We start from the raw sequence: 18,696 nt of genomic DNA on the forward strand, positions 1-18,696 counted from the left end.
CTGCCTTCGGCTCAGGTCATGATCCTGGAGTCCTGGGATCGAGTCCCGCATCGGGCTCCCAAGCTCCACAGGGAGTCTGCTTCTCCCTCTGACCTTCTCCTTGCTCATGCTCTCTCTCATTGCCTCTCTCTCAAATAAATAAATAAAATCTTTTAAAAAATAAATAAATAAATAAAAGCTATGAAAGATAAGTTCTGAAGGAGATGAGAACTCTCATATACTAGTGAAATAAGAGTACATTGCTAGTGTTTTTTGGAAAAGCAATTTTATAACATGTCAAATGCTTTAAAATGGCCATTCTCCAAATACTGAATGGTACGACTTATACGTAGCATCTTAAATTTAAAAAACAAGAAACAAAAAAACTTAACTCCTAAAAACAGAGAACAGTGGGTGCCAGGGACTGAGAGTGGGGGAAATGAGGAGAAGCTGGGCAACAGGCGCAACTTCCAGTTAAAAGACGAGTAAGTTCTGAAGATCTAATAAGCAGCACCGTGACTATAGTTAACAATACTGTACTATATACTTGAAAGTTGCTTAGAAAGTAAATTGTACATGTTCTCATCACCCTCCCCCAAAAAGGTAATTATGTAAGGTGATGAAGATATTAACTAATCCTACTGTGGTAATCATTTGCAACATATCCACCTATCAAATTATCACACTGCACACCCTAAACTTATACAATGTTATATGTCAATTATATCAATAAAGCTGGGGGGCACCTGGCTGGTTCAGTAGGTAGAGCACGCAACTCTTGATCTTGGAGTTGTGAGTCCGAGCCCCATCCTAAGTGTAGAGACTACTTAAAAAATAAAATCTTAAAAAATAAGGGGCGCCTGGGTGGCTCAGTGGGTTAAAGCCTCTGCTTTCGGCTCAGTTCATGATCCACGGGTCCCGGGATCGAGCCCCACATCGGGCTCTCTGCTCGGCAGGGAGCCTGCTTCCCTTCCTTTCTGTCTGCCTGCCTTTCGGCCTACTTGTGATCTCTTTGGTCAAATAAATAAAATAAAAATCTTAAAAAAAAAAAAAAAGCTGAGAAAATTTAAATAAGTAAGTTAAATATACCTCTGTCTGATTTTTTTTTTTAAAGTAATCTCTACACTCAAAGTGGAGTTCAGCTCATGACCCCAAGATCAAAAGTCACATGCCCCACCAAATGAGTTAGGTTCCCCAATATCTGGTCTCTTAACCTCACACAAAACCTACTAATGAATATACTCTTTGTAACAATAAAATATATTTTCTTTATCACTTATTCAATATCTGAACAATTTTGTGGAAAAAAAGAATCCTTTTATCTTAATACAATAATTATTCAACAATATTATCTTGGAAGGCAGCATGGTACATGAGAAAGAACAAGAGTTTACAGTCTGACAAACCATTTAAATCCTGACTCTGCCATACAGTCTATGTTAACCTCACTGAATCACACACTCACTATCTATAAATGGGAGTAACAGTACTTCCTCCATAAAACAAGAACAACCACAAAACAGTACCTCCTTCAGAGTTGCTGTGAGAATAAAATACAGCGTGCTTAAGCACACAATAAACATTAGTGTTTATTAGTTACAACTTTTTTTTTTTTAAGATTTTATTTATTTGTCAGACAACGAGAGAGAGCACAAGCAGAGAAAATGGCAGGCAGGCAGACAGGAGGAGAAGCAGGCTCCCCACTGAGCAAGGAACCTGATTCGGGACTTGATCCCAGAACCCTGAGATCATGACCTGGGCTGAAGGCAGCTCAACTAACTGAGCCACCTAGGCGTCCCTACAACTTCCAAAACTAAAATGATCTTTTTTTTTAAAGATTTTATTTATTTATTTGACAGACAGAGATCACAAGTAGGCAGAGAGGCAGGCAGAGGGAGAGGGAGAAGCAGGCTCCCCGCTGAGCGGAGAGCCCGATGTGGGGCTCCATCCCAGGACCCTGGGATCATGACCTGAGCCAAAGGCAGAGGCTTTAACCCTCTGAGCCACCCAGGTGCCCCTAAAATGATCATTTTTATTACTTATAACATCTAGCCCATCCTTACAGGGAAGATGAAAAAACGTGAACAGAGTATGATCAAGGTACATGCATGTATTGTATACATTTCCCATGTATTCATGATGCAGAGTTTATCATTTTAACAGTTGTATCATATTCTCTTTTATTAGTGTACCATCATTTACTTAACCATTATGTGACTATTTGATAGAGCATGTTTCTGGCGACTCTGCATTAACTACTCTATTATCTGATCCCCACAACATTTCTGTATTGTTGAGATAGGAAACTTATCTCCATCCTAGATATGAGGAACGGGTGGCACAGAAAGTCTGAGTTCCCCCAGGTCAGTCAGTTACAACCACAAACCAAACTAGAATCCCCACTCTCCTACCTTCAAACCCAGTGATTTCCCCCTGCTGTGTTTAGATCTCTCCTTTACCTAGAACTCTTACTTATCTACAGATTTTTTAAATGACATTCTAACCCCTGCCACTGTTAGCTCAATAATTTATGAAATATTAAAAAATATTTTTATTCCGAATGACTATTGATATTAAGTAAGTACAAAATCATATAAGCAATTAAATTCTCCAACAAACTACTACTGTATATATATTTAAACTGAAACGCTCTATTAAATTCATTCAAGCATTCACACAGTAGTAACATTCTGTTTTTGGTTGATCTGGATGGACAAAGTGGAATATCACTCATTATTTCAAGAAATAGGTACTGTTCTAGATGCTGTGGAGACAGCAGTGAATATAATTTAAAAAAAAATCCTTGTCATCAGGCAGCTTACATTTTAGTACTGAAGATGGGTGATAAGTAAGAAAAATCACTAAAATGGCCAATGTGTTAGACAATGTACGTGTGAAGCAGGAAATAAAGCAGGAAAGGAGGACAAGAAGCATCAGAGGGTGGTCTGTAGTATTAGATGGAGTGGCCAGCGAGTGCTCACTGGATGGGAGACATCTGAGTCACGAGTGGGAGGGAATGAAGGAGTGAGCCAGGTCAGTGGCTAGGGGAAGAGCAGTCTCAGCAGAGGGAACAGTTAAGGGCAAAGACCCTGAGTCAGGAGCTTGTCTGGTGTGTTTCAGGAGCAGCAAGAAGGCCAATGCAGCTACAGCACAATGAGACAGGAGAGAATAGCAGAAGATAAAATTAGAAAAGTAAGGGGCACCTCAGTGGTGCAGTCGGTTGAACATCCAACTCCTGGTTTCGCCTCACGTCACGATCTCAGGGTTGTGAGATCGAGCCCTGGGTCGGACTTTGTGCTCAACGCTGAGTCTGCTTAAGATTCTTACTGCATCTCCCTCTGCCCCTCCCCACCTCAAATAAATAAAGAAGTCTTAAAAAAAATTACAGAAGTAAGGATAGCCAAGTCAGATACTGAACTTGTAGTCTTTATAAGGTCTTTGGGGTCTACTCTGAGTGCAGAGCCCCAGGGAAGCAGTGGTTTGAATAGGCTGCGAACAGGCCGAAGGGGACATGAGAGCAGGAAGGCCAGCTCGGAGACTACAGCACTAATGTCAGCAAGAGGGGGTGGCGGCCCGCACCAGGGGACAGCAGTGGTCCGATTCTAGATATAATTTAAAGGTGAAGCCAACTGTAGGTAAGATACAGTGTGAGAAGAGGAGTCTCCAAGGCTTTAGGCCTCAGCAACTGGAAGAAAGAAGTTGGTGTTTACCGTGAGGGAGGTGGGGAGAGGAGGGTTATCAGAAGCTCAGTGTTAGACAGTAGTTTCAGAGACACCTACTCCTTAAAAAGTACAAATATCACATCAGCAGTGGGACAGACAGGTCTGGAATTTGAGAGGTACAGACCGGAGATAAAACTGGGAGCCATTGCGAAGAGATGTCATTTAGAACAAGGGAATGAATGCAGATGGAAAGAGGAGACACCCAGAGACCACTCTGGGTACTCCCGTGTTCAGAGGCTAGGGAAGCACAGAAGGCGCACCACAGAGAAGTGGGAGGTGGAAGCTAAGTTAAAGAAGTGTTTTAGGAAGAAAGACTAACAACTTGCCAAATGCTAATGAGAAGTCAAATAAGATGAGGACTAAAAACTTACCAGTGATTTTAGCAACATATAAAACACTGGTGAACTTAGTAAGACATTGATTTTTTTCTTTTTCTAAGATTTTTTTTCAGACAACACACATTTATTTCTAGTTCCTAGGAGGTTAAAAAAAAAATCAGATTTTGATGCTTTATGCTCACTCAGGGCCAGCTTATAAATACTCCAAATTTGCACTGGTGAAAAGAAACTAGCAAAATCCACTTCTTGCCACTCAACTTGTCAGATGGTGAAGACCAAAACAGAATGTTCCATCAGTTTCAACTTTTTTTCAAAGATTTTAATTATTTATTTGAGAGAACAAGAATGAGCCTGCGCACATGGTGGGGGAGGGAGGGGCAGAGAGAGAAGCAGACTTCCCACCGAGCACGGAGCCTAATATGGCTGGATCCCAGGACCTGGGATCGTGACCTGAGCCAAAGGTAGATGCTTAACCGACTGAGCCACCCAGGCACCCTCAGTTTTAATTTGTAAATACAACTGTCACATTGGAAAAATGAAATAAATACTGTACAAAGGCAAAGTAGAATAACAAAAAATACTTTACTAAAACATAAGATTACAGAAGTTTCCAGACAAGTTTCCAGACATGCCATACAAAATAGTCATTAGCTTTTTCTTGAAGGAAGGATTCTACACTTGACAGCAAAGTCATAAGGTTTATCAGTGAGGGCTGTGATGTTTGTTTAATGTTCCCACTTTGGTTCAATCAAGCTTACCCATCTGTAGCATCTAAATAAAGTTAGACTTGGCTAGAGAGCATATTCTAAAGAACCGGTTAAAAAAAAAAAAAAGAACTGGTTAGCTGCTGTTATCCAAGGCAATTAGACCACCATAAAAGGGGGAAAGGAACCCATAAAATTAGAACTACTTCTCTGCCTCCCCCCCAAAAATAAAAACACTCACTCCCCTAGAGCTAATCCTGACAACTACCTTCATGCACAGTGCTTTACACTTAGACCATGATGGGGGAAATGAATAAAAGCAGAGAGGGGTCACTGCTTTTAAACAATTCACAACAATTCAGATGGTATTTCTAGCCTCTGCTCCTGCTTTACAACAGTGAATGAGGACAAGACATAGATCTGCTAATGTGCATTTATTTATTTATTTATTTTAAAGATTTTATTTATTTATTTGACAGACAGAGATCACAATTAGGCAGAGAGGCAGACAGAGAGAGAGGAGGAAGCAGGCTCTCCACGGAGCAGAGAGACCGACGCAGGGCTCGATCCCAGGACCCCGGGATCACGACCCGAGCCGAAGGCAGAGGCTTTAACCCACTGAGCCACCCAGGCGCCCCTCTGCTAATGTGCATTTAATCACCAAAGGACTGAAGATGTCCGGGCTTTTATTCTGTAAGGTCTCTAAGACTGTGTCCATTAAGTGCAAACAAAAAAGGAAGAAGTCTTGGCAGAAAAGGAGAAGTGATGCACGCTTACCGATCAGATCGATTTTAAGAATTACTCATGGTATACAGCCTAGTGCATGCTCTAGCTGTTTCTACGGCATGGGCTGCACTGGTCTTCTGCTGCTCCACTTCGTCACCATGGGTCAAACCACACTCAGTAAAACCTGGATCCGTAGCAGAACTGTGCAGATCCACAGTGCTGGGGACCAACCGTCTTTCTAAACATCTAAACATATTCTTCCCAACATGTTTACATTATAATGATAAGTTTTGGTCTTGAAACATAGTTTAAGGGCTACCATCAAGTATTTTTCTGGAAGGAATAGTTCAAGTTTAAAAGTCCCTCCCTCAAAAAAAATACTAAAATCAAAATCAAAATCAAATAAAATAAAATAAACCTCCCTCCCTCAAAGGGAAATCTTACAGGCCAGCAACGACCACATGAAAATAACGTGCACTGTTCTCATCTGGTCCTGCTTGGATGCCAGGAACAACTTCTGCCAGCAAATGCTGGGTTCCCTTGATAATCCTGTGGGCAGCCAGGCCATCATTGTCTTGACTCTGGCTCTGCTTGCTTCACACACGAGCGCTAAGACTTTGTTTTTAAGTAATCTCTTCACACAACGTGGGGCTTAAATGCACAACCCTGAGATCAAGAGTCACGTATTCTACTGGCTGAGCTGGCCAGGTAACCCAGTAAGGCATTGCTTCTGAACTCTGCATGTGAGAAACCTCAAAATACCTGGTTATTTAAAGGAGTGCTACACATAGCCTCGATACAGAATTAACTAAAATCCACTGTAATTTTAGAAGACTGCCAACATTTTAAAAAACTAGGCTTTATTTTTTAGAGCAGTTTTAGGTTCACAGAAAAATTAAGCTGACATGGGCACCTGGTTGGCTCTGTCGGTTAAGTGTCTGCCTTTGGTCCTGGGATCGAGTCCTGCATCAGACTCCCTGCTCAGCGGGCAGACATCACCCTCTCCCTCTGCTGCTCCCCCTGCTTGTGCTTGTTTTCTATCTCTCTCTCTCTGTCAAATAAATAAAATCTTTAAAAAAAAGAAAGAAAAGAAAAGTTAAGCTGACGATACAGAAATAGCTCTTATTCCCCCTTGGCTGCACATATGGGTAATCTCCTATAAGCTGCCAACTTTTAGTAAGTAAAATTTGTTAAGAAATAGATGGTGGGGCACCTGGGTGGCTCAGTGGGTTAAAGCCTCTGCCTTCGGCTTGGGTCATGATCCCAGGATTCTGGGATCGAGCCCCACATCAGGCTCTCTGCTCAGCGGGGAGCCTGCTTCCCTTCCTCTCTCCCTGCCTGCCCCTCTGCCTACTTGTGATTTCTCTGTCAAATAAATAAATAAAATCTTTTTTAAAAAAGTTAAAAATTAAAATTAAAAAATTTAAAAAAAAAAAGGATGGTGACACAGTGATTTGCCGCCTTTGCAAGGTTGTGACCCTCTAAAGTAGAAATTTTCGATTTAAGCTCCCTACAGCCCTAGAAAGTTCTATGGCACCTCTTTTGTACTACCAAAGTGGGGTGGGAAGAAGGTGTCTAGAGGATTGGACTGAGTGGATTCTGACCTGCTTAACCACAGTGGCTCAAACAGTTTTTTACAAACTACATTTCAAAGGGATTTCACAAGTGGAAAAAAAAAAATCACTGAAAATCCTTTCTCTGAGGCAGTGGTTCTCAAAGTGTAGTAACTGGACCAGCAGCATCGACATCACCTGGCATCTTGTTAAAAAGGCAAATTCTCGGGCCCCAACCAAGACTTACTGAAAGGTCTGGGGTGAGCATTCTGCTGGGGTTTTTTTTTTTGTTTTGAAGATTTTATTTACTTATTTGACGGAGAGAAAGAAACATCAAGAGAGGGAATATAAGCAGAGGGAGTGGGAGAGGGAGAAGCAGGCTTCCCGCTGAGCCCAATGTGCGGATCAATACCAGCACCCTGGGATCACGACCTGAGCCGAAGGCAGAGGCTTAATGACTGAGCCACCCAGGTGCCCTGTGCGCATTCTGGTTTGTTTTTTGTTTGTTTGTTTTTTTTAAGATTTTATTTATTTATTTATTTGACAAAGAGAGACAAAGCAAGAGAGGGAACACAAGCAGGGGGAGTGGGAGAGGGAGAAGCAGGCTTCCTGCTGAATAGGGAGCCCAATGCAGGACTCAATCCCAGAACCCTGGGACCAAGACCTGTCGCTTAACGACTGAGCCACCCATGCGCCCCAGGCATTCTGTTTTAACAAGCTCCCCAGAGCCCTCCAGACTGATAGTGCTGAAATTTGAGAACCATGCCTCAAAGACATCAGATATTTTGCTTAAGCAGCTGTTTGCTTTCCTGTAAGCACTGCTATTCTCATGGAAATCAAAATAAAATTTTTATTTTTATTTTTCATAATAGAATTTTTATCTTAATTTTTTTATTTTTTTAAAGATTTTATTTATTTACAAGAGAAAAAGAGAGAGAGCTCACGCATGAGTAGGGAGGAGAGAGGGAGAGGGAGAAGCAGACGCCCCGCGGAGCAGGGAGCCCGATTCAGAGCTCGATCCCAGCACCCGGGAATCATAATCTGAGCCAAAGACAGATGCTTAATCAACTGAGGCACCCAGGCGTGCTCAAAATACAATTTTTAAATTATAAATGAAAATATGTCAATATCAGTATTTTAGGTATCAGAATATTTCCTATAAAATTATATTTGGACTAAGATTGCCCTTAGACCCCATTTGAGGATTATTTTTAAGAACTCTATTAGGTAAACACCTAGATGGCCCTATCAAGAGATTCCTCAGTATAACTAAAGAGTCATGTACTAACATTGTAAATGAGGAATAAGAGCCTTCATATCTTGACTAGTTTTTTTTTAACATTTTATTTATTTTACAGAGAGAGGGAGAGTGCGCACGCACAAGTCGGGGAGGGGCAGAGGAGGGGAAGCAGGCTCCCCACTAAGCAGGGAGTCTGATAAGGGGCTCAATCCCAGGATCCTGGGATTATGACCTGAGCCCAAGGCAGATGCTTAACCAAGTGAGCTACCCAGGTACCCTCAAATCTTGACTCATTTCAATAAAAATTTAAAATCTGGGGTGCCTGGGTGGCAGAGTTGATAAAGCATCTGCCTTGGGCTCGGATAATGATCCCAGGGTCCTAGGATCAAGCCCTGCATCAGGCTCCTTGCTTAGTGGTGAGCCTGCTTTTCCCTCTCCCTCTGCCCTTCCCCCTGCTTGTGCGCGCACACGCTCTCTTTCTCTGTAAAATAAATAAATAAAATCTTCAAAAAAAATTTTTAAATGTATCTGACATCCAACATACCTCTTTCATATACTGGTTATACAGTGCTTCTGATGATTCTAGGTAAGCCTGTGCAGTTTCAATTTCTTCTCTTTCAGACCACAAGATGCCCAGGTTATTCTGGAAAATAAAGAAAAGAGAAATAAATAATGACAATATAAATCTTCCAGTAAAAGTAACTTTCAGGGGTGCCTCACTGGCTCAGTTGATTGAGTATCCGACTTGATTTCAGCTCTGGTCATGATCTGGTCATGGGATCAAGCCCTGTTTCGGGCTCCAGGCCCAGCAGAGAGTCTGCTTGAGATTCCCTTTCCCTGTGCCACCCCTTAAATAAATAAATAAATCTTTTAAGCAAACATTTCAATAAATTTCTATATTATTGGTTTCTTTTGTAATCCTTTACATTTTATATTATACATTTAAAATAATCTTGTTTTATAAAATACAGTCTGCAAAAAGGGGCACAGGCACAAAAATGTTAAGAAATCCTACAGTTTAAAGCTGACCTGATCATTCCTCTGGAACACAGACCTCTGGTCTTCTGGCTTCACATAATGTTTCTATCATTTTTTTAAATTAAGTGATCAGTCCTCAGTAGGGACTGTAGGTCATAAGGATAATGTACGGAGATGGGACAGTTGTCTCCTTTTTAATTATGAGGGTTCTTTGCAGGACCCTGGGGAAACCTGAAGGGCTCTGGCCCACTACCAACTTACTGATTACTCTGCCCACCAGGCTCGAGGAATATAATCTCCCTTAATATTCATTTCCTGATCTTAGAAATGGATCCACAAGTCACCTTGTCTCACTCTCTAGTTCAATTTATTTTTCCTGACAACAGTCCCTGAGAAGCTCCACTTAGCCATGACACCAATCAGCCCAACCCGAGAATACTGTATCTAGCCTACAGAGTCTAGAGATTTCCCTAGTATCAGGAACTCATTGGCACATTTGCTCTATTTTGATGGTATGGTGATATATTTAACCTGCTAGATCCAGGGTAGCCTGTGATACAGAAATCAACGACTACAGTGTACGATAAATGTTAAACCAAGGAGAGAACCCTAAAGCAGGTCTAGAAATGACTAATATTTTTCTTTTGAACCATAACCTATTGAGGTCTTAAAGGTAAAGACTATGCAACAGATCTAGAATTCATTTGATTTTTAAAAATTAATAATGTTTTGTTTTTTAGTTTTGCAATTCTTTTTACTGAGATATAACTGACACATAATGTTACTGGTTTTTTAAAATGTTTACTCCACAAAGATAACTACTATTGACAATATATATAAATTATGCTTAAATATAATATAAATCCTAAAATACACCAGAAACTATTATATCATTCACAGAGCATCATCATGTTCTTGCCCTCAGAAACCAGACTAGGTAGGAAAAAAATTAAATATAAAATAAAAACATCTAGGGGCACCTGGGTGGCTCAGTCAGTTAAGCATCTGACTCTTGGTTTCAGCTCAGGTCATGATTTCAGGGCCATGAGATCAAGCCCTGCATCAGGCTCCATGCTCAGCACAGAGTCTGCTTGAGATTCTCTATAATAAATAAATCTTTTAAAAAAGATTTTATTTATATTTAAGAGAGAAAGAACACAAGTGGAGGGGAAAGGCAGATGGAGAGGGAGAAGCAGGCTCCCCACTGAGCAGGGAGCCCAACACCGGGCTCGATCCCAAGACCCCAGAATCATGACCTGAGCCAAAGGCAGACGCTTAACCGACTGAGCCACCCAGGTGCCACAATAACTAAGTCTTTAAAAAAAATAAAAAATAAAAATAAAAATAGCAGGGCGCCTGGGTGGCTCAGTGCGTTAAGCCTCTGCCTTCAGCTCAGGTCATGATCTCAGGGTCCTGGGATTGAGGCCCCGCATCCGGTTCTCTGCTCAGCAGGGAGCCTGCTTCCCCCCCACCTCTCTGCCTGCCTCTCTGCCTACTTGTGATCCCTTTCTCTCTGTCAAACAAATAAATAAAACTTTTTAAAAAATAAAAATAAAAACAGCTAAAAAGGTACTACTAGCGAATTCTACCAAACACATAAGAAATAATACCAACTCTGTACAACTTATTCCAGTAAAGAAGGCTTTCCATCTCATTCTAAACCAAAGACAATAACAAGGAAATATAGCCTAATATCCTTCATGAACATAGATATGAAAAAAATGTTAAAATTTTAGCAAACTGAATTCAACAATATATAGAAAGGGTAATACTTCACCCAAGTTTTTTTTTTTTTTTTTAAATATTTTATTTATTTATTTGACAGACAGAGATCACAAGCAGGCAGAGAGGCAGGCAGAGAGAGAGGAGGAAGCAGGCACCCTGCTGAGCAGAGAGCCCGATGCGGGGCTCGATCCCAGGACCCTGAGATCATGACCTGAGCTGAAAGCAGAGGCTTTAACCCACTGAGCCACCCAGGCGCCCCTTCACCCAAGTTTTTATGTGGTAAAAACACCAAGTGTATTTTACCACAGGAAGGAAAGGTTGGTTTAACACTGGAAAATCAATCAAGGTCATTCACTATATTAACAGACTAAAAAAGAAAAAAACATGAATGTCTCAGATGCAGCAATGAAATGATGATGTTGAGTGAAACAAATCAGACCAAAATAAGAAATACACTGAATGATTCCATTATGAAATTCTAGAAAATGTGGAGGAGGGACTAAGAAGAAGGGAAAGAGAAAGGGAGGGAGAGAGGGACTACAGAGGAGCACAGGAAGCTTGCAGTGGTAAGTAATGGATATGGTCAATACCTTGATTGGAGTGATTGTTTCATGGGTATATAAATTCATCAAATTATGTACTTTAGACATACAGTTTATTGTATGCCAGTTATACCTCAATAAAGCTATAAAGACACACAAAAGCTACTCTTCATACATATATATCCAGGGAGTGGGGAGAATAATCTACTAATCTTTTTTATATGTAATTTTTTATTTTTTATTAACATATAATGTATTATTAGCCCCAGGGGTACAGGTCTGTGAATCACCAGGTTTACACACTTCACAGCACTCACCATAGCACATACCTTCCCCAACGTCCATAACCCCACCACGCTCTCCCTACCCTCCCCTCCCCGCCAGCAACCCTCAATAATCTACTAATTTGTTTGGAAATTTGTTAAAGTGAAGCGGTTAAATTTCACTCAAGATGAAGGGCACCTGGCTTGCTCAGTGGGTAGAGCATGCAACTCTTGATCTCAGGGTTATGAGTACAAGCCCCAAACTGGGTTTGGAGCCTACTTAACATATTCTTTAATTAAAAAAAAAAAGATGATAATGCAAGTGTATCTTGCTGATAGCAAAAACTGGAAAGAAAACTGGAGAAAAATAGTTCTTTTTTTTTTTTTTAAAGGGAGAGCTCATGCTCAAGATGGGGGAATGGGGGGAAAGGGAGAGAATCTTAAGCAGGCTCCACATCCAGCACACAGCCCAATCTCATGATCCTGAGATTAAGACCTGAGCTAAAATCAACAGTGGATACTTAACTGACTCAGTCACTCAACAGTGAATACTTAACTGACTCAGTCACCCAGGTGCCCCAAGGAGAAAAATCATTCTTAAGGCCAGGAGCCTCTAATGTGGATCCAGTTTTGTATTTTTTTTTTAAGATTTTATTTTATTTATTTATTTGACAGAGAGAGAGATCACAAGTAGGCAGAGAGGCAGGCAGAGAGAGATGGGGAAGCAGGCTCTCTGCTAAGTGGAGAGCCTAATGCGGGGCTCGATCCCACGACCCTGAGAGCTTGACCTGAGCCGAAGGCAGTGGCTTAACCCACTGAGCCACCCAGGCACCCCTAGTTTTGTATTTTTATAGTTCCCCAAGAAGGAAACACCAAATTGAGACAAAGCAGTAAGAATATCATAAATTCCCATGAGCTGTTACTTTCAAATTTTTTCCTACACATACACAGTCTTTTACAAAACAGAATTCTGCCTAATTCCAAACCTGCGTTATGGTCTTCCCTCTCCCCCTTAATATTGATATTTTTGGTTAACAAATATAAATCATTATTTTTTAGTGGCTGCACACTGTTATTCTGAATGGATGTTATCAGTATTTATTTAACCATGTATCTACTGGCTGATATTTATTTCAATGGTTTTTGAAGATATCCAAGTTGACATACCTTTGCATACCTGTCCCAATATTATTTTAGGATATTGATATGGAATTTTAAAGTCAAAGGCTTGACTTCAGAATTCTGATACCTACGGATCTTCAGAAAAGTTCTGTGAATCTGTATTTCCACTAACAATAATGCTACTTGGTAGTATCTGTCTCTCCAATAACAAGTATAAGCAATATCTTTAATAATCTCTGCCAATCTGATACAATTTTTCTAATTCTTTTAGTTTGCTTTATTATTAGTGAGATCAACTCTCATCACTGGAGCACCAGGGTGGCTCAGATGGTTAACCTTCAGACTCTTGGTTTTGGCTGGGGTCACAGTCTCAGGGTTGTGAGATGAAGCCCCATGTCCTCTACACTTGGCACTGAGTCTGCTTAAAATTCTTTTTCCCTTCTTCTCCCTCCCATTCTGCCCCTCCCCTGCTTGCATGTTCTCTCTCTAAAATAAATAAATCAATACAGTCTTTAAAAAAAAAAAAACCTCTCATCCTATATGGCAAATATTAAATAAAATTCTAGTATGGTAATGCCACTGGAAACAACAGATCAATAGAACAGTAGAGTTAGAAACACGTTAGCACAGGGGCGCCTGGGTGGCTCAGTGGGTTAAAACCTCTGCCTTCAGCCCCAGTCATGATCCCAGCATCCTGGGATCGAGCCCCGCCTCGGGATCTCTGCTCAGTGGGGAGCCTGCTTCCTCCTCTCTCTCTGCCTGCCTCTCTGCCTACTTGTGATCTCTGTCAAATAAATAAATAAAATCTTTAAAAAAAAAAACACACATTAGCACAAATAGACTTAAATTACTATCGCTGTATAGCTTGGGTATCTGGTAAGCTAGGTACTAGCTAATTAAATTAAATTACTATTTAATCTAATCTAATTAAATTACTATTGCTGTATAGTTTTAGTACCTGGTAAGCTAGTCTCAGTGCATTTTTCTTTTTCCTATGTTCACTTTTCTTTATTCTTTCAGATACACATATTCATTCTGTCAAGCTCCAGAAAAACTATTATGATTTCAGCAGAAACTGCATCAAACCTACAAACGAATATCAGAATATAACTGTTATGTTTAATTCTTGCCACCCAGGAAACTGTTATATCTTTCCTTTTAGAATTATCAGTTCTATTATCCCTAATATTGCTGTTGTGAATGCAATTTCTAAAAACAGTATTTTTAACCAGTATTGCTTAGATACATGAATACTACTGATTAAGTAAATACATTTATTCATATCTTCCCACTTTATTGAACTGATCACAGTTCTGTTAGTTTTTCAGAGGATGCCTTTAGTTTTTAGTTATATAAGGATCACATATGCAAATAGTTACTTTAAGAAATTATTTTATTTTTAAAAAAAAAAAAAAATAAAAAAATAAAAAAAAAAAAAAAAAAAAAAAAAAAAGAAATTATTTTATTTTTTTCCCCAAATTAGTAACTCTTATTGGCTTTCTATACTATTTAACAGCCAAAACTTTTTTTTTTTAAGATTCATTCATTCATTTTATTTTATTTTAAAGATTTTATGTATTCATTTGAGAGGAGAATGAGCAGTGGGGAAGGACAGAGTGGGGGAAAGAGAGAAAGAAGCAGACTCCCTGCTGAGCAGGAAGCCTGACACCTCGGTTGGATCACCTCGGTTGGATCCCATGACCCACCCTGAGATCATGACCTGAGCCAAAATCAAGAGTCAGCCACTTAACCAACTGAGCCACCCAGATACCCCTGCAATGGCCAGAACTTCTAATCAAGATTTTGTTTCTGATATTAGTAAGAATACCTAAAATAATCCACCGTTCAGAAAACGCTGGCTGCTTGAAATACTGTGTTTCATTGAATGTAAGATGTCCTATCTGTAAGACACAATTATTTTACCTATCAACAAGAAAACACCGCCAAGTAAATTATGACACAGCTATAAGATGCATCCTGATTTTAGAAATATTAAGATATGAAACAATGTGCACATTAAAATCAAAATACAGTAAATACTGGACATTCTATATTACATTTAGAGAGGTTTCTCTTTTTTAACTTTTTTTTAAAGATTATTTATGTATTTATTTATTTGACAGACAGAGATTACAAGTAGGCAGAGAGGAGGAAGGAAGGCTCCCTGCTGAGCAGAGAGCCCCATGCGGGGCTCGATGCAGGGCTCGAGCCTAGGACCCTGGGATCATGTCCTGAGCCGAAGGCAGAGGCTTTAACCCACTGAGCCACCCAGGTGCCCCACATTTAGAGAGGTTTCTAATTCTATTCTTGAGATGTTGAAATTATTAAGATTTTAAGCAATCATATGGTTAAAGAAAATTTCAAGTAACTGAGGTTTTGTCTGAGTTCAGTATCCTATGAATTTCATTAGACTATTCATCCACTGGACAAATATTTAGAATGGTCTAATATGCAGGAGGTACTGAGGTTATAAATAGTGTGCAAAAAGAGACATAGTTCCTGTTATTGTGTAGCTTTTAATTTTATTGGATCACGATTAAAAAAATGACCTATACAATTTTCTTTTTAGTTCTGAGGTTTTTCTTTGAGGCCTACTTATCATAGGATCAATTTTGGTAAATGTTCACTGGATCACATGTATTAAAAACTGGAACCACTGGATGTAAAGGTTTGTGAGCTTATGCCAAGTTCCTGGCCCATACAAGGAGTTCATGCAAATCTGTATTTTGAAGTGTTATGTTCCGGAAGGGAATGTCAGATTTATTTCTTAACAAACCAAGAGCCATATAAATGGGAAACAATAAGCACTATGAAAATTCAAAGATACAAGTTCGAAACAAAATCATCCAAAGAAAGTCACTAAAAGTATGAAGTTTGTTTTGAGATGGGTTTGAAGAATGAGCAGGAATTCCCTGGGGAGCAAACGTAGACATACACATGGGGCAAAAACAGCAACTGAAGATTTTCAAACAACCTTCTTTTAAATTAAGCATGCACTCGGATCATCCTGCGTAATTTCCTCGAGACCTTAAATTCAGATTTAAATTACTGCGGGTTTCTTCTTAATGAAATGAAAGGATTTGGACTGATGGAGAAGAGCTGGAAAAGGTATTTACGATGTAACAGGGTGTCACGAAACCAACGCGTTGACCACGACCAAGAGAAACAGCAAGTGATGTTGTTGGAGTTAGCAAGCTGTTTATTACAAAGCTTCAAAAACACGGGGCCAAACTGTGCCTGATAACATCTGCCTTCGCCCTTGGCGAGAGTGGGGACCCTCTCCACCCCTCGCCTCTGGCCGACAACCGTGGGCCGGGCTCGCTCTCACCTGCGCCTGGATGTAGAGGGAGACGCAGTCCTGCGACAGCCGGTACTTGCGCAGCAGCCTCAGGCATTTCACCAGATGCTCCTCCCCCGCCGACAGTTCCTCGGTGTCGATGTGGTTCACCCCGAGGTGGAACTCGATCACCGCCAGCCTCACTGCCCCCTGGGCGATGGGCCCCTCGGCCTCCATCACTTCGGCCGGGAGCCCCAGGGTGTGGTCACCAGCGCCCAAGCCGTCCTCCGCCTGAGGCCGCTCATCCTCGTCCTCAGGCGCGGGGCCCAGCAGCGCCTTGACCTCTTCCAGCAGTGCTCGGGCGCCGTATTTGGACTTATAGGGTTCTTTCTCCGGGTTTTTATGCAACTCCACCCGTGACAGAGCCAGCGCGGCCTGGAATTTCTCACGAATCTCTGCCCACGGAGGATTCGCCATAACGGCCTCTAGAGCCTGGGCGTCCTCAACGCTTGCAATCGGGACTCCCGCCTTCGTTCTGCTTTGCGACACTTCACTTACGGCCCCGGATGGATTTCCGACACTGCAGAACCATAACCAATGAGGTCCGCCAGAGGAACGGCAATGGGCTCGGCTGTAACCAATGGAAAGGCGTGGAAGGCGCCCCAGCAACCGTTGTCGCGGAAACGAAGCTCTCCAAGAGGGTGGTCCCACCGCCAGCCCCACCCTCTGCGGTGATTAATTGTTCTCTTGCGGGACCCGTAGTAGTTCTTTCTGCTTAGTATCAACTACCTTTAACTGAACACATTAGAAACACACCTAACGGGGCGCCTGGGTGGCTCAGTGGGTTAAAGCCTTTGCTTTCGGCTCCGGTCATGATCCCGGGGTCCTAGGATCGAGCCCCGCATCGGGCTCTCCGCTCAGCGGGGAGCCTGCTTCCCCTTCTCTCTCTGCTGGCCTCTCTGCCTGCTTGTGATGTCTGTCTGTCAAATAAAAAAATAAAACCTTAAAAAAAAAAAAAAAGAAACACACCTAACTACTCCCATTAGTTGGTATAACCTGAATGACAGAAGCCTGCTGATATTTGTACGTAACCCAGCACATGACGGGATGAAAATGTAACAAGGACTCATGTATTATTAATATGTAGCTTCTTGAGCGAAAGAGCATTCACTACGTAAAAAGCACTGTGATCGACCGGTGTTTTCACTGAAACAGGTTGTAGGTATGTGTACAACTTCCCAAAGTAACACAAAAGTCCCAGGCCTGTGATAAGCCACTTGAGGCGTGGCTTTTTCCATTCCCTAAGTTATGAAGTCAAATGCAAGTCAAATGTGGGTAGAAGGCGCGGGGGGGAGGTGTTAACCTTTAGGCACTAGCCAGCTCGGGTTGCGCTTGGAGATACACAAAGGAACGCGGATTTCAGCAGTTCATACACACAATTTGATTCTCAGCTCTACTTCTGACAAGATAACTTTTCTAACCTTCAGGTTTCTAACGGTAAAACTTAAGGGATACTATTACTTATCTCTACAGAATTATCCTAAGGAAGAAGTGAAATTAAATGTCTATCCTTTGGGGGCCTGGGTGGCTCAGTGGGTTAAAGCCTCTGCCTTCCGCTCTGGTCATGATCCCAGGGTTCTGGGATTGAGCCCTGCAACGGCTCTGCTCTGCAGGGTGCCTGCTCCCCCCCTCCCCCACACTCTCTGCCTGCCTCTCTGCCTACTTGTGATCTCTGTCTGTCAAGTAAATAAATAAGATCTTTAAAAAAAAAAAAAAATCTGGGACGCCTGGGTGGCTGTTGGTTAAGCAGCTGCCTTCGGCTCAGGTCATGATCCCAGTGTCCTGGGATCGAGTCTCACATCTGGCTCCTTGCTTGGCAGGGAGCCTGCTTCTCCCTCTGCCTCTGCTCGCTCACTCTCTCTCCCTCTCTCTCTCTCTCTCTGACAAATAAATAAATAAAATCTTTAAAAAAATAAAAAAATAAATCTATCCTTTATGTTAATGTTCCTCGGGACTCCTTCCTAAACTTTGTCCCAGGGAGATCTTATGCATTTCCATGGCCTCTGTTACAAAAACTTGTGTATCCAGGCCCGATAATTCTCTGGAGCTCCAGACTGTAATTTTCATCTCCCTGCTGGAACCACCACACCTGAATGTTCCACTGTTATCAGTATGTTGAAACCGGAACTCATTCTCTTCCTCTTCACATGTCCCCTCTCCCTCCCACACCACTTTAACTCTTATGTTCAGCATCTCTGAGAATGGCACTATGGGAATCCAGCAGTTAAAAACACAAAAATCTTGCCCTCCTATAGGGAAAGACATTCAGTATATTAAATAAACGATATAGCAAAGGTACAAGGGTGGCTCAGTTGTTAGGCGTCTGCCTTGGACTCAGGTCATGATCCCAGGGTTCTGGGATCCAGCCCCACATCCGGCTCCCTGCTCCACAAGCCTGCTTCTCCCTTTCCCTCTGCCCGCTGCACCCCCGGCTGTGCTCGCTCTTTCTCTGTCAAATAAGTAAATA

General features: G+C 41.6%; 1 protein-coding gene across 1 annotated transcript in view; it reads right to left on the minus strand.

Moving 5' to 3' along the window:
- Nucleotides 1-16,700, minus strand: part of KIFBP (kinesin family binding protein) — a 36,590-nt gene extending 19,890 nt beyond the window's left edge. Inside the window, exons 1-2 of the mRNA XM_080823058.1 lie at nt 16,221-16,700; nt 8,807-8,905 (exon numbers count right to left, since the gene is read on the minus strand). Coding sequence (XP_080679184.1) covers nt 8,807-8,905; nt 16,221-16,646 — 525 coding nt within the window. The 5' untranslated portion in view covers nt 16,647-16,700. The remainder of the gene's footprint in view (nt 1-8,806; nt 8,906-16,220) is intronic.
- Nucleotides 16,701-18,696: the final 1,996 nt, after the last annotated feature.

This window comes from Martes martes, assembly GCF_963455335.1.
Source record: "Martes martes genome assembly, chromosome: 14".
Taxonomy (NCBI): Eukaryota; Metazoa; Chordata; class Mammalia; order Carnivora; family Mustelidae; genus Martes; species Martes martes.